General features: G+C 37.6%; 1 protein-coding gene and 2 long non-coding RNA genes across 5 annotated transcripts; all 3 read right to left on the bottom strand.

The window, feature by feature from the left end:
• Positions 1-747: 747 nt before the first annotated feature.
• LOC130997244 (uncharacterized) lies at positions 748-6758 on the bottom strand. 3 transcript variants are annotated; one of them, XM_057922504.1, is made up of 12 exons: positions 6598-6758; positions 5998-6159; positions 5780-5905; positions 5123-5308; positions 4910-5021; positions 4800-4833; positions 4510-4547; positions 4380-4402; positions 4152-4304; positions 1526-4038; positions 1277-1366; positions 748-1184 (listed from the first exon to the last, which is right to left on the bottom strand). In XM_057922504.1, exons 3-12 carry the CDS (start codon positions 5848-5850, stop codon positions 1138-1140), a joined length of 3267 nt encoding a protein of 1088 aa, XP_057778487.1. In that variant the 5' UTR covers positions 5851-5905; positions 5998-6159; positions 6598-6758; the 3' UTR covers positions 748-1137. The 3 variants fall into 3 exon arrangements, with proteins under 3 accessions (XP_057778487.1, XP_057778489.1, XP_057778488.1); XM_057922506.1 differs by having other exon boundaries at positions 5780-5866; XM_057922505.1 differs by lacking the exon at positions 6598-6758 and adding an exon at positions 6357-6473.
• Positions 6759-8587: 1829 nt separating this feature from the next.
• LOC130997243 (uncharacterized) lies at positions 8588-11528 on the bottom strand. The gene is made up of 3 exons (XR_009093022.1): positions 11337-11528; positions 9467-9547; positions 8588-8847 (listed from the first exon to the last, which is right to left on the bottom strand). It is a non-coding gene; the product is annotated as an uncharacterized LOC130997243 (long non-coding RNA).
• Positions 11529-16126: 4598 nt separating this feature from the next.
• LOC130997242 (uncharacterized) lies at positions 16127-19067 on the bottom strand. Its single transcript, XR_009093021.1, has 3 exons — positions 18876-19067; positions 17006-17086; positions 16127-16386 (listed from the first exon to the last, which is right to left on the bottom strand). It is a non-coding gene; the product is annotated as an uncharacterized LOC130997242 (long non-coding RNA).
• Between the last annotated feature and the right edge of the window lie 4676 nt (positions 19068-23743).

Genomic DNA, 23743 nt, shown 5'->3' with positions numbered 1-23743 from the left:
ATAAAAGATAAGAAAAATTGGTGAAATCATGTCTTAAAATGAAAAGTATCGTACTTAAACTACCCTAAATCTGAGCCAAGAGCAAACCCAACAAAATGCCACCCAGAATCCACGACCGATTAAAAGCTAAACACTCAAATTTCAAGTAGGGAGTGTAGCTAAAACATTGTGAGCCGGGTGCAAATTCTTAAAATTAGGCCATATATGTGCAAATTCTAAACCCAAATGGAATATTTTGGGAGCCTTAATCTGAGCTACATCGAGCCGAAACCACATTAAAATTTGAGATGCAAGCTTTGAGCCCACATTCGGGTAAATTATGGAATTGCATTTATGACTTGACTAAAATCATGTCCTTTAACTCAAAACTTGATTAACAACGTCAACATTACCCCCACTATCTTTAAATGATGTTTTGACCTATCCTCTCGAAGAGCTACAAGATCCTTTTTTTTTTTCAAATCTCTTTAGATATGCTAAATCCTACAAAATATTATGTTAGTGAAAAAAAGGCAAAACTTGTACTCCTTCAACCGTCACAAATTTTAATAAAAATAATTAAAGTATATAATAAGTGGATAAAAGTCTCACTTTAAAGATATTATAAATAATGATAATTAATTATATTACGAACAAAGAGTAAATAAGTTAATATATAGGGGCATAATTTCTTGAGGAAACAAGGGTATCAAAATTTATTTAGTTGGACAAACGGCATCATAATTGAAATGCCTTAATTGTATAACATTTACACCAGGAAGTATTGGATTGATAGAAACTAAAATTGAATGATTACATAAGATTTGAGACAAACAAATGCCAAGCTGCATAGACACAAATACAACACAATAATCATCCAAAAGAGATAAAATACAAATTTGTGGTGTGATTTGTGTCCAAGAGACATAGCTAAGACTTCTAATCTTGTTTTCTGTTACATGCTATAATCAATTCAATCATCGGAATGAATCTAAAGCTAGATCTAGAAAGCATACTCGAACCTCACCAATTGTTGCAGCAGGAGGGTGGTCTACCATGTCTGGATCATGAAAATGTAATGTGCAAAACATAAATTATAACCTGACCTACCTCCAAGTTGCAAGCTAGTGGTAGGATTGGTATTATGGTTTTCATGTCCTATTTGCTGCCTTTAAATGCTGAAAGAGAGAAGAATGACCTTGTTGCTGAAATAAAGTAAAAAAAATTAAAATTAGTACAAAATATTGAAATCATAGAGCATATGGAAGAAGAATGGAAAAGGCATTATCTAATTTACCTTTTGTCGTGGTCATAGAAGCGGAAACATTTCCCTCCTGAAACTGCTGAGATAAACTCTGAGCATCAAGCTTCCTAATACTTGCTTGAGCTGAAACACAATTTGTTCCAACATATGAAACCATATTCATCATATAGGATAAACTACTTCAGCAAAAAAGCATGGATTAGATTTGTTTTTTGAAAGAAAGGCATTTATGCTCTATTCTCAAACACTACACAACAAGAATTTAAGCTTTAGCAAGATTACCTGAGTGTTCATAATCAGAGAAGTTCTTCTGGTGCCCGTTGTTCTTTGAATGATGGGTTGCGATCCTCAACAGATTTTCAGCACTTCTCTTGCTTGCAAATCTGGAATCCTCAGAATCGTCCTCTCCTTCAGAGAAGACAGATGGGCTAGACCAACCTGTTGAGTTTGCATCAGTTTTACTCTTACGAGCAAATTTTAACAGCCTCTTTAATCCTTTGGGTGCATCTTTGTGGTAGACCATTGCTGGAGGATTTTCAGCAATCCCCCAGTCAATCGAATCAGGTTCACTGCTCTCCTCAAGAAGCATCTGTGAAAGAGAATGACGAACTCGAGGACTTGATGCTCCAATTGGCGCTTTATAAGCTGGTGAAACCACCATTGGGTTACTGTGTTCAACAGAGTTCATGGAGTGATCTTGTTCCTCTATTTCCACCCAAGCAGTTGGTGAGATGGTCGATTCTTCTTCAGCCTCAACCTCAGCCTCAGCATAAACACCAGCCTTTAATTCAAGCTCTTCTACCCTGCCGGTGCTATCAGCAGTGGTGGGGTTAACCTCACCTACGTCTTCCTTGTCGTTACATCGTGGGGGACTCCTAGTGCTGGTCCCAGAATCCGTGCTGGTGTGAACTTCAAATTCTTCGTTTTGCCTCTCTTGATGCTGAACAACTAGATCAGAGGACTTAGAAACTGTTAGTTTGTCGTCGACCAACATCAGATCCTCAGGCTTCCTTACTGGTTCTTGAGGAGATGCTTTTTTCTTTGCAGTTAGATTAACACTGGATGTATTTCCAGAGCCTTTACGAAGAAAAGGCTTTGATTCCAACGGAACTACACTGCTCTTCTTCGCCACCTTGTTATATAAATTAGGTTTTACTGAGGAAACAAGATTCTCTTCTGTGGCAGTCTGGACGTTGCTTTTGACAGTTTTCTCAGGCTTTGTCACGGATTGCTGCTTTTTTTCAGTGGCAGGTTTCAGGGTCTTCTTTCTGTCATTTTGAGTCGGCTTTACAGACTTTGCTCGTGTTTGAGATGTCTCTACTTTCGAGCTAACCTGAGAAGCTGGTGGTGTTGGCTGTGACCTTCTACGAGTTGGCACTGCACCAGAAGCTGACTGCGCACTGGGGGTTTTAGCAGGAGATGACCCTCTAGCTCCAGGGGATGGCCCTCTAGCTCCGGGCGATGGAATTGATGGCCATGATTTACGAGTGGCAGGCAGAGAAGATGCTTTCGTAGACGCTTTCTTAACAACCCCAAGTTTAGGGCTTTCTGCCTTGAGATTTGCTGATTGAGACACACTAATTTGTGGTTTCTGGAGCTTCTTCACATTATATTTTCTACCAGCATCAGCATTTGCTGGGCTCAGTTGTGATTTTTTTGCATCATTAACTTGTTGCATCCCTCTGAGCTGTTTGTCTTTCCCTTCTCTTTTTTTAGGAGCTTCTCCCCGAAGTTTCTCATCCCTCTTCTCCTTGTAGTGATCATAAAATCCACCTCTCTGCTCAGACGGCAAGCTTTGTCTTTTGCTACCTGCAGGCACAGCAATACGGCTTTTCACAGGTTTGGTTTCCATCATCTTTATAAGCAGCTCATTTAGTTCTGCTTCCTTTTGACGGCTCCACTCTGCTGAGGTGACTATTTTTTCATTAACATCAAGTGATTCAGTTGGACAAGTCTCCTCTTGCATAACTATAGGAGTCAAAGCTTCTTTTTCAGGCGAGTTCAACTTCGCATCTGATTCAGAATTCTCAAAAGGGAAGTCTTCTGAAGCAACAACCTGCTCTGCTTCAGACTTTTGTGAACTATATATAACTTCCTTACTTTCTACATTATTTTGAATCCCAGCAGCAGAACCCTCAGTAACGTCATCTTGAGGACATTGTGAAGAATCTTCGCCCATTCCGCTGCTCCATCTTCTCAATACAGACTTGTTCGCTCCAACTGATGCACTCAACAAGGACCTAGCCTTCTGAATATCCACTGTTTGATCCATTTGTTTTCTTTCGAAAAGATTTATTGCATCTTGTACACTCATTCTCCTAGCATTATTTTCTGGTTTTTTGGGCGCTTGCTCCGAGTCCTCTTCATCACTATCGTCTGCGGAGTCTTTAGGTAAGAACATTCTGTCCCGAGAAGGAAAATAGTTCAGACTTTTAATGGTTATTGCAGTAGACCTTCGCGATCCAGATCGTCCAATTTGTACCCTCCGCATTGGAGATGCTGACCTCCTAGGTGAAGCAGATCTTATAAGAGTCCGACTTCTTTCCGCAGATGGTTGTTCTTCCTCACTTGAGAAAGAGGATTCATCACTTCCTGTAGAGCTTTGTCTCTCTACCTGTGCCGCTTTGGCGGGTGAGACACCATATATTACTGGCAGCTCTGAACAAACTGATTTAATTGTATGATTGCTCCTTTCTTTTGGTTTTAGTCTGTCATTCTTTGAGAAATGTGTAATGCTCGAAATTTCATCAGCCTGAGCTCCATGTCTCAGTTCAATGTGTTTGCCTAATGAACCGCTGCAATGAAATACACGATAGGCATTTAAGAAGGATCCACAGTTTCTTCAATGAAGATAAAGTTGATACTTTGAAGAGGAAAACAATCGGTCCTTTATAACAGCTAAGTGTACCTCAAGTCTGTTGATCCAAGATGTCTAGAAAACTTCTCTATATCAGTCAAATCCCCCACAGAATATCGAGAACCAGCAGCTTGGTCAAACGCAGTTGTCAACTCTTCTCGCAGTGCATTAAGCCTCAAGTCCATGGCCCGCAACAATTCATTCCTGTAGGCAAACGATGGTCAGAGTACAGATCTGCTATTCGGATTTTAACTAGTGGCAAACAAGTAACAGACATACTTGGAGGCATTTGAGTCTTCAGCCTGCACACAAGTCATTACCAGAATAGGCAGTTAATAACACACAAACAAAGATCTTCAATCTAGATTGAACAAAGCGACAAACTTGAAAAGGCGTAAAATCAACTCACTTCTGTGGTAGATCCCATGTCATCCGCGCAGCTGTCATCTGACGGAGGAAAATAAGGGAAAAATTAACTTACTATCTGTATACAAATGATGGCAAGCTTCTATATTTCCTATCAACAGAGATCGCTATTTGCTGGGATATCTTTTTGTTAGGCAATAGGTTTTGCGTAGAATCCTTATACGTAAGACCTTTTGGTGTTGACTTAATAAAACCAGAAAACTGTTGCTTATTAATGACAATTGTGAATTATAAATCGATATCCCCTCAAATCAAAGGTTTGCGGACACTTACCAGATTGTCCATTTTGGAACTGATATTCTCTACCCTGAGGAAAGAATTAAGAAGATCAAATTTAGCATTAGGGAATAGAGATCAACTCCAGTAGAATTAACTAGTTTTACCTTTGCATACAGAGAAAGATGGAACCTTCGAGCCTCCTCCAGCTGAGATATCTCATTTCTCAAGGAATTGGTGACTTCTAATATGTCTTCTGACCCAATTATATGTAGGAACCTATTACATGAAAATAAAGTTTGCATGTCAAGGGGATACAAGAACTGTGCCATATCTTCATGTGTAAGAAAATAGTGAAAAAAAAGATTTATCTGCTAAACCTTATCAATGTGGATTTTGTAAACCATTTGTTGTCATGCAAGTTTTCCGGAGGGTAAAGTTTATACTTGTCATCAGATCCCTTTGATTGCAAAGCTTTGATGTCAACTGAATGCAGCAATAGATGCTCCAAAAGTCCAGATTTGACTTTCTCTTTTTTGTTCTCATAGCATACACATGCCTCGTATCTTTCAAAAGCACCAAACAGCCAACAAAATCAGCATGCACATAATACTAACAGAACGACAACAGCAATAATTAAGATACCCTGGCGATGGACTTCATACATTGCCAACAGTAGAGGTATTCAGAGTTCTATTTTCATCACCAATGTTGACTCACACATTCGTAACCATTCAAAACATGATAACATTTTCCAAACTATATAAAAGTACCTAACAGAATATTACAACCAATGATTTGGAAACATAACTTTTTCACTAAACTGGAAGAAGCAAACTGTATGGTAATTTATAAAAAAAGAAGCTACTCTTCATTAATCAAGGTGTGTTCAAAAAATTCAGTAATATTAATAAATGGTTATGAGATATTAGAATCAACTTAACAGACTACAGAGACAAACAGAATATCAGACGATGCAACACAGCGCCCAAAATAATTGTAACCAATAAAGTAGCAGGTTTTGTTTGAAGTATAACCTGTTTTGGCTCGGAAAAATACGAAACTCAATGTAATCCACCGGAGTGTTGGCATCTACTACTGCTTCCATCTTCACCTATATTTCGCTAAAGGCACAATACATATAGGAGAAAGCTACAAGTAGTCTGCAACAGCCACATTTTGCAGATATATAAACTTAAAACTCTTTGCCTAATGTTACAAACACTAAAAATGAAACAAAGAAAAGAAAAGTTACCAGAATTTGTTTCAAGTTTCGATCACCACAAACCCCATTTCATCATTAAGCAAACTTGCATTCCTCAAACAACCCATCGCGAAATAATTGCTCAGAGAAATCCATCTGTTGCACCATTGTGATTGCGTAAAGCCAGAAGCACTATAATCAGAAGCTACACATCTGTAAAACACAAGCAAACACCATTCAAAAATAAGAATTGAATGGTCGTAAAGGCATGGCCAAAAATACAAGACACATTTTTTTTTAAGCTAATAAGAATTAATAAAAATAATGTTTATTCAATCTAAGTCGGGCTGAAATACTTTTCTGCGAATAAATTAAGATACTAACATGTAGAAAATTTAAAAACATCACACCTATCTTTCAAGATCAGATCTAGCTTCCAAATTCAGAGCAGAATACTAGAAAAGCTATCAGAAATCAACAAAAACCAGAAATAAAAGAATATATGTCTAAGACTCTAACACAGCAGCATCTAAAGCCAGCAACAAAGTTTTAAATCCTGACATTACTCAAAAAAGCAAAGAGCATCCCGCACACATTTGCAAGTATGAAAAGTTTAATACAAAAATGCAAATCAAGAGATTGAGTACTCACTGCTGGAAGTGAAGCAAGAGCTTAGCTAGAGAGAGAGAGAGTGATTTCTGTTCAAGTCCTTTTCTTATTCGAGTTAGAGAGAGAAAAGCAAGAAAGAGAAACTCCACACCGCTAGATAGCTTAGATTCAAAAACACATATGCGTCGTAATATTTTTTTAATAATATTCCTTCTGTTCGCAAAATTATAGCATTACATGATCGGAAAATGCGTATAAAATAGAGAAAGATAAATTTATTAATAGTAATATATTAAATAATTCAAAATTTTATAATATTAAGTGTAAATATTTTTTTTTAAAAAAAATTATACTAATTTTTATAGACAAAGTGAATTACTCTCCCCGTTAATGAAATATCTTTCTAAAAGAGGCGACACATATTTTACAAAAGACTAGTTATATATTTGATGAGTGAAGAATAAATATCATAAATTAAAATAATAATAATAATGATAGTCAGTTGTATTTTTAAAAATAATGGGTCTATTATTAACTAGGAGTGGTAATTGATTCGATTATGAGTTAATGGAACTAAATTTTTGATTAATTGTAATTGAAAATATCTAAAATCACGGCGAATCGGATTAGCAATTCCATTAACCGATTAAAACTCAAAAAAGAAATCTGGTAGGAGAGGGATTCGAATCGGTTAATTATGAAACTTTAAATATGGGAAAGGAAGTGCAAAACTGATTTCTAAGTACTACACTTTTTGTTTTTCTTTTATGAGGGAACTACTGCACACAGGCTACACATTAATTTGGCGGATATGTTTTAAGACAAAGAAATATAGGAAAGGAAGTGTTAGAAAAAGCTAAAACGAAGTGTAATCCAATAAAATATACTAATATTTTTAATTTTTATGTATTGATTCGGTTAATCGATTTTAACATCGATAATTAAATCGATTAACCGAATTTCAGATAATCCAATTACTGATAATCTTGAATCAAATCGATAAATTTTGATTATCGATTAATTTTTAAAAATAAATTAAAAAGATGTTTTTAATTTTTGGATAGATGAAAATAAGAAAAATATAAAAATATTTTGTGAATAGAGTGAGTATGTGTTTAGAGGAAAAGACAAGTGCGAATTCAAGATTGGATTTTCCACAAAATTATTACATCACTCAAGATCTGGAAATTTTCAGCTGACATCATCTCGTTTAAATTGTTTAATTTTTGAAACATTAGAAAGAAAGAAAAAAATAACCTCGCCACATTTACACGATTTGCATTTTGATTATTTTAGATAATTGACCATTTGTGAACTAGAATTATTTAGTGATCTTTTAAGCCGTTGGTTGGTGATTATTGAATATATTGGGAGAATAACAAAGTTGTTTGGGCCACACCATTAATAACAGTCTATATTACATTAAAAGCGGTTTGTTGAGATATATTCTTTTTAAATATGGAGTGTTTTATAATGTATTGTACAATTGTACATATATAATTTATTGAACTCGACGTTGTATAATGTATATGCACAAAACTAATTGGCTAACTGTTTCCATTTTTTTTTTCACTTAATCGTTGCAATTGTCAATACATTGGACCGTTCGATTTTAGGGATTAAATAGGATTAGGTTAAATTAATTTTATGATATCATATTTAATTAGGTAAATACGATTTGATATTTAATTTTGAAATAATGGCACACATAATTAGTCTTCACTTATGAATCTCAACTTATTCTCCATGATAAAATTAGTTTTAGATTTTGACTGATTTCAAAATAATTCAATCTCGAACAACCGAATACCCTTGTGAGACTAGTGTTACTCATATGTTATGCATCTCGTTTGGTTATTTTTAGTATAAATTACATTCATTGTATATCACTATATGTATGATTTAAAGCATTAATTCATATGAATCTCGTTTGGTTATTTTTAGTATAAATTTGTCACACCCCAATTCTTGAATGAATAAATATAATCAAGGTGTGAATAATTCATAGAAATAAACAAGGAACAACCTTGTAAAAACCCGAAATAGGATAGAAAGTCGGGCTATGCCCTTTTGGATCACAAGTTTTGTTTCATGCTTCTGACAACTGACATTCATTGGCATAAATTAAGTAGTGAAGAGTCTATGCTCGGTTAGGTATATCATTTGAAATTTAACATGAAGATCTTAAGTTGGGAAAACAAAAGACTGAAATGAGTAATTGCTACAGCGGAAGTCTAACATAGGAATTTATTGCTAGTCTCAGCTCCGTCCCGTCAGCACCGGCCAGCCAACCTGAAAACATTTGAAAGTATTTTTGGGCTAAGTACTAATGTACTTAGTGGGCATGCATTTTCTGAAACATTTTATATCTTAATAAAGACAGTTTATCCAATTATACTTGACATGACTTAGAAGGTTTTAAAATGAAATAACTTCTAAGCATGTTAAAATATTTTCTTTCATTTGTGCGCACATGTCACACTCCCTTTCTGTTACTCGCTGTGATCCCGGACCTCTAGCCACCGACGGATCTCTGTCTCCCGCTTACTTGAACTGAGGGCGTAACCCAGACAAGTTTACTTTGACCTCGGGACGCTACCCAGGCAGGCCTGATATTTCTCATGCTCCGGAACACATCCAGCCGAGCACCCTTATAACGCCTCTGGTTAGAGCCCGATGGAGATCAACCCACCGAGTCAACTAACAAGTGTACACAATTCTCAAACAACGTATTAGGTCATAAGAGAACCTCAATTGATTAACTGCGCGAGCCTTAAACAGAGCAGAGTGCACATAAACATTTTATTGGATAAACAGTTTTCATTACATTAAATAAACAATTTGCAATTTATTGAAACATTTAGAGCTTAATAACTCAATCATACTTTGTACATTTGGAAAGTAAGCCCACCTGGTTAGGCAAAGCCTGAAGATCATAATCACATATAAATCTGTCTTGGGAAAGCAGCGCTAATCCCCCTGGTCACGAAGCCTACAAGAAATTCTATTCTTAATAGGTCTCGTGAAGCTAATCTTACGTCATGGTGTAGTGTTTAATATTCTATGATTCACTTAGCCGGGTTTTCAAAATTTAATAAATAAATAATTGAAAACATTTCTCTTGAGTTAAGAACACCAACAATATTCTTACTCAACTTTCTTTTGAAAATTGGATTTAATGAAAACCAATTTAAATCATGAGTACTTTTATTTGCAAAAATACATATGCAAATGCATGTCATGCTTAGCATATAATAAGTAATCACTTAAAATATGCACATAATAATAATATGATATTATTATGAAAATTCTCCTTTAAATAAATTAATCAAACTAATAATAGTTCAATTAATTAAAAAATAAGAAAGCCCAATTTAATTAATTGAAGGCAATCCAAAGTCTTTAAAAATAATTAATCAAACTAATTAATAGTCTAATTAAATAAAATAGGGAAGTCATTTAAATAGATGAAATAGAGCTCATGCTTAAATAAATAATAGCCCATATAAATTTAAAAGATGAGGCCCAACTCAATAAAATAGGAATGACCCAGACTGAATAAAATAAATCGGGCCCAGCTAAATAAAATTAAAAATCGGCCCAAGCTTTTAAAAATCGCAGCCCAAATCTATTTAAAAATTGGAGCCCATCACTCATAAAAAAAATCGGCCCAAATACTCGGCCCAATACTCAATTAAAATCGGCCCAATTCAAGCCCAATTCGAAAATTCAAACCCATCCCCAAAGCCCAACCCTCACCCTAGCCCAACACCTAGCCTTCATCCCCCCCATCAGCCGCAACACACGCACAAACACTCACTTTTCATTCACTCATCCCCCCCTGCTCGTCTCCCTCTCTCTCTCAGATTCACGCCCCCCCTCGGTCTCCCCCTGCCGCCGCCAAGCCGCGGCCGCGCCCCCTTCTCCGGCGACAATAGCTGCCGGCAATCTCCCATCTCCCTCTGATCTCTCTCTCTTCGGCTGGTAACAGCCGTCCACCGTGGAGCTCGCCGGAGGAGCAGCGCCGACAAGCCGCTGCCACCAGCTCCCTTGAATCCCCCTTGGCGACGACGAGCGCCGCCGCCTCCCTCGGTCTCTCTCTCGGCGACAGCAGCAGCCGGAGCCACCGTCGCCGACCCTTGACTCTCCTCTCCCTCAACTCGTCTCTCTCTCTCGGCCCTCAACACACGACACTCACCGGACACGACACCAGCCGTACCGCCGCCTCACACACAGACGCACGCACCCAGCGTCGCCAGCAGCCCCGCTCAGCCTTCTCTCCCTCTTCTCTCTCAACTGACGGCACAAGGCGCAGCAGGCGCAACCGCCGCGGAGCGCCACCGCCTCCGGCGTCCTCGCAGCAGATCCGCCGCCTCCCTCGGGTTTCTCTCTCTCGGCTCACTAGACTGCCCGACCCGACGCCTCACTTCTCTCTGCCATCACCACCGGACCGACTCCCCACTCAGATGCCCCAAAACACTCAGGCTAGACAAGCAAAATCAAAACTCAAGACTCCCTCTTTCTTCTCTCTTATTCCAGTAGGTTTTTATACTCATTCAATCTCTTGTAAAAAAAATAGTTATACTCAAAATATGCGTATGTACATATATAAATTCTGAGTGATTTCATATAAGCATAATCGATATGTATACCTATGTAGATGAAAAGGTTTGTGTATTGCTTATCATGAATTTGAAGTCTGAAAATGTTTGTGGTACTGCAATTAAAGTGTTCTAAGTATGAGCAAGTGTAAATGAACGGAGGAAATTCATAGATGAAACCTTTGATTTGTGTTACTGAAATTGAAAGGTGTAGTTGCTGGATTTGCTACTAGTACCCCTCTGATCGAAGTAATGGAAGAGAGCTGCCATATTGGTTTCTCAATACTTGTGGGATGAATAATGGAAAGAAATGAGGGAATACAAAGCTCAAAACTTACCTCTGCACTGGATTTCTTTGGGTTTAATATAATTGAGATATGGCAGACAGAGAGGAGTGGACGAATGTATTGTTGTGTAGGAGTAGGTGTAGTGGGTAGTGGGTGTAGTGGGTAGTGGGTGTAGTGGGAGGAAAGGTGGAGGATGGAAAAAAAATAAAATAATAAAAAAAATCTTCCGGGTTGTATTATGAAAACTGTAACAACCGCTCAGTATTCGCTAAATAAATATCTCGTGAAAAATACTTGAATGCTAATTTAAATAAATATGCAATGCATATAAATTTAATAACTAAATTTACAAATATATTTTTGTAAATCATCTTTGCTGGAATTAAAATAAATTCATTTTCTCAATCCGGCGTGAATCATCTTAAATCTAAGTTTAAAATAAATTCTAAACTTAATATAAATGGGCGGGGTGTTACATCCCTCCCTCCTAAAAAAAAATTTCGTCCCCGAAATTGCATATCTGGTATTCTAGCTTGTGATACTAGTCTTTCATTTCATTAATCTCTTTTGTGGCCTTTTCCATCCTGTGATGGTTCCACTTCATGATGAGAACAAAATTATTGTCTCATAAAACTTGAACCTTGCGATCAAGTATCTGGACTGATTTTTTTTTTCATAACTTAAGTCCTGACTAGGACTACTTTATATGGCTTAATCAAATGCTTTGGATTAAACACATACTTTCTTAACTGAGAGACATGAAACACATTGTATATGTCTCCAATACTGGGCGGCAATGCCAACCTATAGGCTACAGGGCCTATCTTATCTAGGATCTCAAAAGGTCCTATATAACTTTCTGAAACGTATAACTCCCTTTGAGGGAGAGACTTTGAGGAAAACTCGATCCCCCAACATTAAATTCTAACTCCGATCGGCGTTTATCGGCGTAAGACTTTTGTCTATCTCGAGCTTCTTTGATTCTTTGCTTGATGTGGTCGACCTTCTCAACCATCTGTTGGACCAGTTCAGGACCTAACAGCTTTCTTTCACCCACTTCATCTTAGTAAAGTGGTGAACTATATTTTCGGCCATACAAGGCCTCATCTGGATTGTTCCAAATGTTGCTTGATAACTATTGTTATAAGCAAATTTTACGAGAGGTAACAAATCCTCCTATCTTCTACCTTTGTCTGCGATAATTGTTCGCAACGAAAATTTTAGAATCTGAATCGTTCTTTCTGACTGCCCGTCAGTCTGAGGGTGGTACGCTGTGCTGAAGTTCAGCTGAGTGCCCATGGCTTCTTTTAAACTTTTCCAGAAACGCGATGTGAATCTGGTGTCACGATCTGACGTGATAGATACAGGTACACCGTAAAGGCGTACTATCTCTTTGACATATAACTTTGCAAGTTTCTCCAATCCAAATGTCATTTGAATTGGTAGAAAGTGCGCTGACTTTGATAATCGGTCCACGATGACGCTATATCTCTTTTCATTTATTTCCACCAGAAAATTTTCTTTAAATCCTGGTGCATCTTTGTACTGCCTGGATGTGCAGTGTAAGGAGTATCATGAGCCTTGCTCATAATCTCGTTCTTTAATTCTTCTTTGTGTGGCACACACAATCTTTCACCAACCATCAGTGCGTTATCATTTGCTTCAGTGAATCCTTTCGTTTCATTCGTTCTTGCCGCGAGACGCATCTTCTCCAAGAACCAATCTTCTCTTTGTGCTTTGCACAATTCTTTCTCTCAAATCAGGTTTAGCTGTCAGTGCAGCTACATAACCCGATACTGAATCTGGGGAATAAACAATCTCTAAACTGAGTGAGGCGAACTCACGAATCAGCTCCTTATGTTGGGTAATGAAATACCCTAACTTAGCTTTCGTCTTTCGACTCAGGGCGTCAGCTACTACATTCGCTTTTCCTGGATGGTAACTAATGGTGCAATCGTAATCCTTTACTAATTCGAGCAATCTTCGTTGTCTCATGTTTAAATCCTTTTTGCTCGAAAAAGTACTTTAAACTCTTATGATCTGTAAAGATCTTACACTTAACTCCATAGAGATAGTGTCTCCAAATCTTCAGCGCGTGCACAACGGCTGCTAGTTCTAAATCATGAGTCGGGTAGTTCAGCTCATGGGGCTTCAATTTACGAGACGTGTATGCTATCACTTTCTGATTTTGCATCAACACGTAACCCAATCCTAGTTTCGAGGCTTCAGTGTACACCTCAAATTCTTCATTCTCTCCTGGTATTGCTAACACTGGTGCAGTAGTCAACCTAGTTTTGAGCTACTTAAAACTTTGTTTACAAGCTTCGGACCAAACATACTTAGTCCATTTTCTTAAAAGTCGAGTCATTGGCCTAGCCAATCTCGAGAATCTTTCGATGAACCTTATATTGTAACCTGCTGGACCGATAAAACTTCTAATCTCATTGACATTTGATGGTGCCTTCTATTCCTTGACTGCTTCGACCTTGGCGGGGCTACTTAGATTCTTTCAGTCGACACTATGTGACCGAGAAACATAACTTTCTTTAACCAAAATTCACACTTGTTGAATTTGGTAAACCATTTCTCATTGCGCAGGGTTTTGAGTACGATGCGTAAGTGCTCTTCATGTTGTTCTTCGGTTTTAGAGTATACGAGGATGTCGTCGATAAACACTAAGACAAAACTATCGAGATACTGATGGAAAACTCTGTTCATTAGGTCCATGAAAACTGCTGGGGCATTCGTTAAATCTAAGGGCATCACTGTGAACTCGTAAAGTCCATAACGCGTTCGAAACGCTGTCTTTGGAATGTCTTCTATTTTCATCCTGAGTTGGTGGTAATCAGATCTTAGGTCAATCTTGAAAAACACACCGGCTCCTCTCAACTGATTTAACAGGTCGTCTATCCTCGGAAGAGGATATCTATTCTTATGAGCTTGCTTCAACTTCTTATAATCAATACACATCCTTAGTGTATCATCTTTTCTTTGACATCTTTAATTAGTGCTCCCCATAATGACATACTATGTTGCATGAAACTAGGTCTGGTGAAAATTTGATAATTCATTGGGAAAAATATCTTTGTACTCTCAAATCTGTTGAACTTCCTTAATTGTTTCCTTCATCCTAAGTGATCTTCTCAGATTGACTAGGGAATTCTAACATCAAACTTTTCTCATCGTCTTCGTAACTTTCACTTCGAGGATTAATGGCACTCCTTCTGCCCTGTAAACTCATTTTCCCATTTCCAAATGGTTATTAAATGGGGGTTTCTAAGTTTCCATTGTGGTGGCGTTTCAAAAATCGCTTTGATTACCAAAAGACAGCTTGATACTTAGTGCATCGTTCTAATGGTTGAAAACTAATGACAAACTGAGTAATTCTAATCGCTACTATACTTATTATGATAATATGATATTCTATTGTGACAACTATATAGTGCGAGTCTCTAAATATTTTGATGATGCTCTACTTCGAGATCAAAAATCTTAATTGACAATCACCGAGATCTTAGTCATGTGGGCTGGCCAGACCCAACAAAACAAATCACTCAGTCAAATGGGAGTTTCGCCCCCAATCATGTCAACTTCTAATTCATGTAAGGCTCTGGTCAAACTTCGAACTTAAAACACTTACTAATAAGTACTTCATCATAAGTTACTGATACTATGAAAGTCCATTATATGTCGTTCTAGCCAAGCTATCACGACTAACATCATAATCATAAGCAACATAAGTTCTTATGTGAAAAACTTAATCTCACCGCTATTGAAATAGCTCAAGTGAATCCTTAGTCTTAAGGCATTGCCTCTATGTTGTAACATATCTATGTTAAACATTGCTATCTTACCAGTCTTTACTTAAATCGATCAAGCGGTGCTATCACGATTAACATTCTCAAAACATTCTTGGGTGGTACTCAAACAGTTTGCAAGAGGATCCACCATTCTAATCGTATAGGCAGCTAGCCTAAAACGACAACATAAAGCTTTCTTATTCGTTCATTTTCTTTGAAACTTGAAACATGTTGACATTAAATGCCACATAAAACTTTTCAATTGCCGGGAAGATTCAAAGAATCTAACTCGACCATTCATCTGGTATTCGTGAAAGGCTCAATAGTCCTAAACATGACTTTAACTCATCTTATCGTTAAGGGCTCGGGTAGTCCCAAACACGATACTTACTTATCTTATCGTTAAGGGCTCGGGTTGTCCCAAACACGATACTTACTTATCTTATCGTTAAGGGCTCGGGTTGTCCCAAACACGATACTGAGCTTGGTTATATGAGTCGGAGACCCATGATAACAATATGAAAGCGATTAGCAATTCATAACTTATAACATATGGAAAGCGATAAGCAATTCACATAGCATCATTCATTGAAGCGCACACTTTTTATTGGAAACATTCATAACATCTTAAATACATATATGTATATTTTTGAAACTATTATCGTACCTTTGTTGCGGTAGTGTGACGGCGAGCTGAGGTTTACTGACATTCTCAGAAGTCTAGAGGTACTATTCTAGACTCGACATTGAAAAGCTTATGGTTATCAGAAACATGAAAGGAAACTCATGCTCTGATACCATTCTGTCACACCCCAATTCTTGAATGAATAAATATAATCAAGGTGTGAATAATTCATAGAAATAAACAAGGAACAACCTTGTAAAAACCCGAAATAGGATAGAAAGTCGGGCTATGCCCTTTTGGATCACAAGTTTTGTTTCATGCTTCTGACAACTGACATTCATTGGCATAAATTAAGTAGTGAAGAGTCTATGCTCGGTTAGGTATATCATTTGAAATTTAACATGAAGATCTTAAGTTGGGAAAACAAAAGACTGAAATGAGTAATTGCTACAGCGGAAGTCTAACATAGGAATTTATTGCTAGTCTCAGCTCCGTCCCGTCAGCACCGGCCAGCCAACCTGAAAACATTTGAAAGTATTTTTGGGCTAAGTACTAATGTACTTAGTGGGCATGCATTTTCTGAAACATTTTATATCTTAATAAAGACAGTTTATCCAATTATACTTGACATGACTTAGAAGGTTTTAAAATGAAATAACTTCTAAGCATGTTAAAATATTTTCTTTCATTTGTGCGCACATGTCACACTCCCTTTCTGTTACTCGCTGTGATCCCGGACCTCTAGCCACCGACGGATCTCTGTCTCCCGCTTACTTGAACTGAGGGCGTAACCCAGACAAGTTTACTTTGACCTCGGGACGCTACCCAGGCAGGCCTGATATTTCTCATGCTCCGGAACACATCCAGCCGAGCACCCTTATAACGCCTCTGGTTAGAGCCCGATGGAGATCAACCCACCGAGTCAACTAACAAGTGTACACAATTCTCAAACAACGTATTAGGTCATAAGAGAACCTCAATTGATTAACTGCGCGAGCCTTAAACAGAGCAGAGTGCACATAAACATTTTATTGGATAAACAGTTTTCATTACATTAAATAAACAATTTGCAATTTATTGAAACATTTAGAGCTTAATAACTCAATCATACTTTGTACATTTGGAAAGTAAGCCCACCTGGTTAGGCAAAGCCTGAAGATCATAATCACATATAAATCTGTCTTGGGAAAGCAGCGCTAATCCCCCTGGTCACGAAGCCTACAAGAAATTCTATTCTTAATAGGTCTCGTGAAGCTAATCTTACGTCATGGTGTAGTGTTTAATATTCTATGATTCACTTAGCCGGGTTTTCAAAATTTAATAAATAAATAATTGAAAACATTTCTCTTGAGTTAAGAACACCAACAATATTCTTACTCAACTTTCTTTTGAAAATTGGATTTAATGAAAACCAATTTAAATCATGAGTACTTTTATTTGCAAAAATACATATGCAAATGCATGTCATGCTTAGCATATAATAAGTAATCACTTAAAATATGCACATAATAATAATATGATATTATTATGAAAATTCTCCTTTAAATAAATTAATCAAACTAATAATAGTTCAATTAATTAAAAAATAAGAAAGCCCAATTTAATTAATTGAAGGCAATCCAAAGTCTTTAAAAATAATTAATCAAACTAATTAATAGTCTAATTAAATAAAATAGGGAAGTCATTTAAATAGATGAAATAGAGCTCATGCTTAAATAAATAATAGCCCATATAAATTTAAAAGATGAGGCCCAACTCAATAAAATAGGAATGACCCAGACTGAATAAAATAAATCGGGCCCAGCTAAATAAAATTAAAAATCGGCCCAAGCTTTTAAAAATCGCAGCCCAAATCTATTTAAAAATTGGAGCCCATCACTCATAAAAAAAATCGGCCCAAATACTCGGCCCAATACTCAATTAAAATCGGCCCAATTCAAGCCCAATTCGAAAATTCAAACCCATCCCCAAAGCCCAACCCTCACCCTAGCCCAACACCTAGCCTTCATCCCCCCCATCAGCCGCAACACACGCACAAACACTCACTTTTCATTCACTCATCCCCCCCTGCTCGTCTCCCTCTCTCTCTCAGATTCACGCCCCCCCTCGGTCTCCCCCTGCCGCCGCCAAGCCGCGGCCGCGCCCCCTTCTCCGGCGACAATAGCTGCCGGCAATCTCCCATCTCCCTCTGATCTCTCTCTCTTCGGCTGGTAACAGCCGTCCACCGTGGAGCTCGCCGGAGGAGCAGCGCCGACAAGCCGCTGCCACCAGCTCCCTTGAATCCCCCTTGGCGACGACGAGCGCCGCCGCCTCCCTCGGTCTCTCTCTCGGCGACAGCAGCAGCCGGAGCCACCGTCGCCGACCCTTGACTCTCCTCTCCCTCAACTCGTCTCTCTCTCTCGGCCCTCAACACACGACACTCACCGGACACGACACCAGCCGTACCGCCGCCTCACACACAGACGCACGCACCCAGCGTCGCCAGCAGCCCCGCTCAGCCTTCTCTCCCTCTTCTCTCTCAACTGACGGCACAAGGCGCAGCAGGCGCAACCGCCGCGGAGCGCCACCGCCTCCGGCGTCCTCGCAGCAGATCCGCCGCCTCCCTCGGGTTTCTCTCTCTCGGCTCACTAGACTGCCCGACCCGACGCCTCACTTCTCTCTGCCATCACCACCGGACCGACTCCCCACTCAGATGCCCCAAAACACTCAGGCTAGACAAGCAAAATCAAAACTCAAGACTCCCTCTTTCTTCTCTCTTATTCCAGTAGGTTTTTATACTCATTCAATCTCTTGTAAAAAAAATAGTTATACTCAAAATATGCGTATGTACATATATAAATTCTGAGTGATTTCATATAAGCATAATCGATATGTATACCTATGTAGATGAAAAGGTTTGTGTATTGCTTATCATGAATTTGAAGTCTGAAAATGTTTGTGGTACTGCAATTAAAGTGTTCTAAGTATGAGCAAGTGTAAATGAACGGAGGAAATTCATAGATGAAACCTTTGATTTGTGTTACTGAAATTGAAAGGTGTAGTTGCTGGATTTGCTACTAGTACCCCTCTGATCGAAGTAATGGAAGAGAGCTGCCATATTGGTTTCTCAATACTTGTGGGATGAATAATGGAAAGAAATGAGGGAATACAAAGCTCAAAACTTACCTCTGCACTGGATTTCTTTGGGTTTAATATAATTGAGATATGGCAGACAGAGAGGAGTGGACGAATGTATTGTTGTGTAGGAGTAGGTGTAGTGGGTAGTGGGTGTAGTGGGTAGTGGGTGTAGTGGGAGGAAAGGTGGAGGATGGAAAAAAAATAAAATAATAAAAAAAATCTTCCGGGTTGTATTATGAAAACTGTAACAACCGCTCAGTATTCGCTAAATAAATATCTCGTGAAAAATACTTGAATGCTAATTTAAATAAATATGCAATGCATATAAATTTAATAACTAAATTTACAAATATATTTTTGTAAATCATCTTTGCTGGAATTAAAATAAATTCATTTTCTCAATCCGGCGTGAATCATCTTAAATCTAAGTTTAAAATAAATTCTAAACTTAATATAAATGGGCGGGGTGTTACAAAATTACATTCATTGTATATCACTATATGTATGATTTAAAGCATTAATTCACTTTTGACCATCTAAAATTATTTTTGTTTTGCCTTTTTGCGACTACTAATTTTTTTATATACCTACCTTGCTAATTCACCTTTCTTCTTTTCTATATTGTCATTTCAACTTATTTTCTTATCCTATTATATGCTACCTCAGCTTTTTATATTTTTCAGTTTTTTGTTTCTACTTTTTTTTTTCTGGCTTAGATGTTTGACAATTAAATTTTGTATTTATTGAAAAATTGCTGAAAATATTTAAAAAATCAATAAATTACACTAAACTTTGTTATTGTAGAAAAAAAAAATAGTATGTATAGTTCATATTCATAATATAATAACAACCATTTTCTGCTTATGTTTTTCTATTTTTGGAGCTCTATATCACCGCAATTCTTGAACTTTTAATCCTTTTCTTAATTTTAAAGTATGAGATATAATTTTAAGCTTTTAATGTTTATTATGTGCATGTTTAAGAATGTACGTTCTATTTTTTCCTATTAAACTATGTTTTAATTATTTAAAAAGTTAATAATACATAAATCATATTTATTCCTATGTAAATCGTTATTCTGTTAATATAATTAAAAAAATATTTTTTTTATAATTTAATGTTTATTATTTGTATTTATACATATTGACAAATTTTCTTTTCTATAATTTAATTTTATAAAAATTAATTATAAATCTTATATTGATTTGTGAGATGATGTAATATTAGAAAAATAAATTTCATTATATACAAATTTTAAAGTAGAATCACAGTTGAAAATTTTCATTATGCTTTTATGTAGTGTTATTTAAAATGGTGTACATATATTCTTTATACACACAAATAAAATTGTAAGTTATATATTCCTCCGTCCCAATTTAATAGGTCATATGGACTGAGCACGAATTTTGAGAAATAAATAGTTTATAATAAAACAAGAGAGATAAATTAATTTTTTTTGAGGATATATTAGTCAAAAAAGTAAAAGATAGAAATGAAGATATTCTTTTTAAATGAAAAGAGAAATAATTATGTGTGTCACAGTGACATATGATGTAAATAATGAGTCATGTGGGAATATTTGCTATGTATTAACTTTCATTTTAGGAAATGGAGACGTTGAAATAAGGAAATGTAGCCTATTAAATTGCGACGAAGAGAATAATTAATTTTACATATGGTATCATTAAGATTAAGGGTGCGTTTTATTTGGTTGTAAATTTATCATGAGAAAATGAGGGATAGGAAAAGATGAAAAAAAATTATCCTTCTCATCTTTTTTATCTCATGCTCTTCAAGGTGGAAAACATAATTTATCACATCAATACCCCAAGGAAAATATTATCACATCAATCCCATGATAATATTATCATGATTTGGAGTGAAAAGAGGGAAAAATAATTGTTCGAATTTTTTTCCATCCTGCCCGAGGAAAATTATGGTTTGATATCATTGGATTTGTAATCTTGGCTGGCACTGCTGAATTGTAAGCCCTTGCTTCTTACTAACAGGAGGGGGTAGGCCTATCTACATAACATGTGAAAATGGTGAAAAATGGATGAAAATATATATTTTTCACCATTTTCCATCAAGGAGAACACACCCTAATAAAATAGAAAGTAAAAAAAAAAAAAAAAAAGTTGAAAGTGGAGGTCAATTAAGTGAGTTAAGAAGAAATAGTTGAAATATGAAAAGAATCATGGTCTTAAAATAATTATGAAAAATGGAAATAGTTGATATTATCTCGAATCCAACCAAATTAAACGGGTTGTGGAGGTTGAAGTTAACTACTGGAAACAGCGAGCTCATGTTATCTGGCTGGCTAATGGTGACTGGAATACGGGGGTTTTCCATGCTAAAGCTCTAAGCACCGGAAGAATAACACTATTGATAAGCTGCGGGATAAGATGGGGACATGGAAAGAGGAAGAATCGGACAAAGCGGAGATCATTATGGACTACTTCCAGGAGATGTTCTCATCAAGTAAAGCAACAAAGGAGGATATTTTGATTGTGGTTGAGCATATTGACGTGAGAATTAGCCCTTTAGATTTTGACCTGGACAGACCTTACTCGGCCGAGGAGGTCTGGATTGCTCTGTTTGAGTATGTGTAACACCACGTAGAAAATTGTTTCGAAGGTGATTATTAACAGGATGCGTGTGGTGCTTGGGAAAATTATTGATCAAACTCAAAACGCGTTCATTAAAGGTCAATTGATCACTAACAATATTTTGATCAGCTTTGAGTGTTAGCACTGGTTGAGAGGTAGAAAACATGGTGATGTTGGGTATGCGACCTTAAAGCTTGACATGAGGAAAATATATGACAGAGTGGAGTGGGACTATTTGGAGGCGATGCTTTGGAAACTTAGGTTTCCAGAGAGACTTTGCATATTGATAATGCATTTTGTATTGTGTGCATTCCGTCTCTTTTTCCTTTCTTCTAAACTGAGCTGTGTATGGCGAGTTGAGGCCGTCTAGAGGGTTGAGGCAAGGAGACCCTCACTCCCCGTTCTTGTTTTTGATCTGTGTCCGAGGTTTTCTTATCTCTATTCGATTGTTTTGAGCAAAAGAACCGTATCTATGGTATGCCGATTATACCGAGGCAACTGAGCATTTATCATATTTTCTTTGTTGACTAGAATTTGATTTTCTTTCAAGCTAATGGGGATGAAGCTGCGGCTATCAAAGAAATCATCTATAACTATGAGCGTGCATCTGGACAGTCCATCAATTTTGGTAAGTCCTCTATTTCCTTCAGCCCGAACACTAGGAAGAATCACGAGCTGGCTACTATGCAAACTCTCGGGGTTAGGTGTAGCGATGGAATTAAAAAATATTTAGGAGTCCTAGCCTTCTCTATCTGACAAAAGAGGTTTCAATTTAACTACTTCACATAGAAAATTCAGAAAAAATTGGCTCTTTGGAATCAACAGGAATTCTCTGGAGGCGCAAATGAGATTCTTGTTAAGGTTGTCATTCAATCGGTCCCTACCTATGCGATGCAGTGCTTTAAACTGCCAGAGTCCATATGTGATGACATCCATCGCCTCTGCGCAAATTTCTGGTGGAGAGATAAAGAGGAAAAAAAATGATCGCATTGGAAGAAATGGGATATCACATGTCACCCCAAAGATGAAAGAGAGAGGGGTTTCGAAACCTTAAGCACTTTAATAAAGCTTTAGTGGCTAAACAGGTGTGGAGAATGATACGAACCCCGAATTCGTTGGTGGCATGGTTTTTCGTACAAAGTATTACAGGGATGGGGACATTATGAATGCCCCGATATGTTCCAACGCCTCCTTTATTTGGCGTTATTTGGCCTGGAGCAGGGTGATTATTTGTGGTGGATCAATCTAGAAAGTGTTCGATGGCACCAAAATCCACGTGTTCTCCAACCCTTGGGTGATATGTTGGCATTACCGGGATCGTGCGTGGCAAAGATCCATTGCACCTGAGGATACGAAAGTTGCAGAGTTAATGGGTGGGACGTGGCAATGGGACGACACCAAGCTTGAAAATCTGCAATGTCCACATGAAATTGAGGTTGTTCGTCGGACCCCCATCGGCGAGAATGGTGCAGCTGACGAGCTACGCTGGAAGCTCAAGCCTAATGGTAAATTCTCTATTAAATCGGCATATCTCCTTGAGCATGGCTATTATGAGAGTGATCCACACAAAAGTAGTACGAATAAAAAACATGGAGTCGTATGGTGTGGAGCCTATCAGTACCGCCAAAAGTCAAAAAATTTCTATGGAGAGCTTATAGCAACATTATTCCCACTGCTTGTAACTTGCAAGAACATCATGTTCCGACTGATGGAATCTGTGCTAGATGCATGGATTGATGAGACTCCACTGAGCATAGCTTGATTTCACGACCGATGGGCGGTGGTTAAATGTGTGTGGAATAATTCAAGGTTTCAGCAGGTGTTTGCTAGAACGGAAGGTATGCTCTTATGGGACATTGGCGGATTGTGACGGCGAATCAGCCGAAGTGCATATCTCCGACGGCGAGACTTAGCGTGACAAATGCGTCCTGCGACGAAAGGCACGGCGGTGGAGGGGAAAGCACAGCGACGATGTTATCACCGAGACGTATTGCAGCAGTGATTGTACATTTCCTGATGCTGCAAAAGGCGTCGCCATTTTTCTATGCGATCAGAGTTATATCGCTTGTCCTACCCAAAATCGGATCTTACGTGTCAGAGCAACGATTAGATTTTTGGGATCTTCGTAACCCTTGCCGACGCGGCGAAG

This window comes from Salvia miltiorrhiza, chromosome 8, assembly GCF_028751815.1.
Source record: "Salvia miltiorrhiza cultivar Shanhuang (shh) chromosome 8, IMPLAD_Smil_shh, whole genome shotgun sequence".
Taxonomy (NCBI): domain Eukaryota; kingdom Viridiplantae; phylum Streptophyta; class Magnoliopsida; order Lamiales; family Lamiaceae; genus Salvia; species Salvia miltiorrhiza.
Note: the sequence above shows the minus strand (reverse complement) of the source record. Positions and strands in the feature narration are given on the sequence as shown.

Coding starts and splice junctions, on each gene's coding strand:
- LOC130997244 (XM_057922504.1), bottom strand. CDS start 5,850: ATGGAAGCAGTAGTAGATGCCAACACTCCGGTGGATTACATTGAGTTT. Junction 5,022..5,122: donor ACAAAATCCACATTGATAAG/GTTTAGCAGATA, acceptor TTCATGTAATAG/GTTCCTACATATAATTGGGT. Junction 1,367..1,525: donor CTCTGATTATGAACACTCAG/GTAATCTTGCTA, acceptor ATTGTGTTTCAG/CTCAAGCAAGTATTAGGAAG.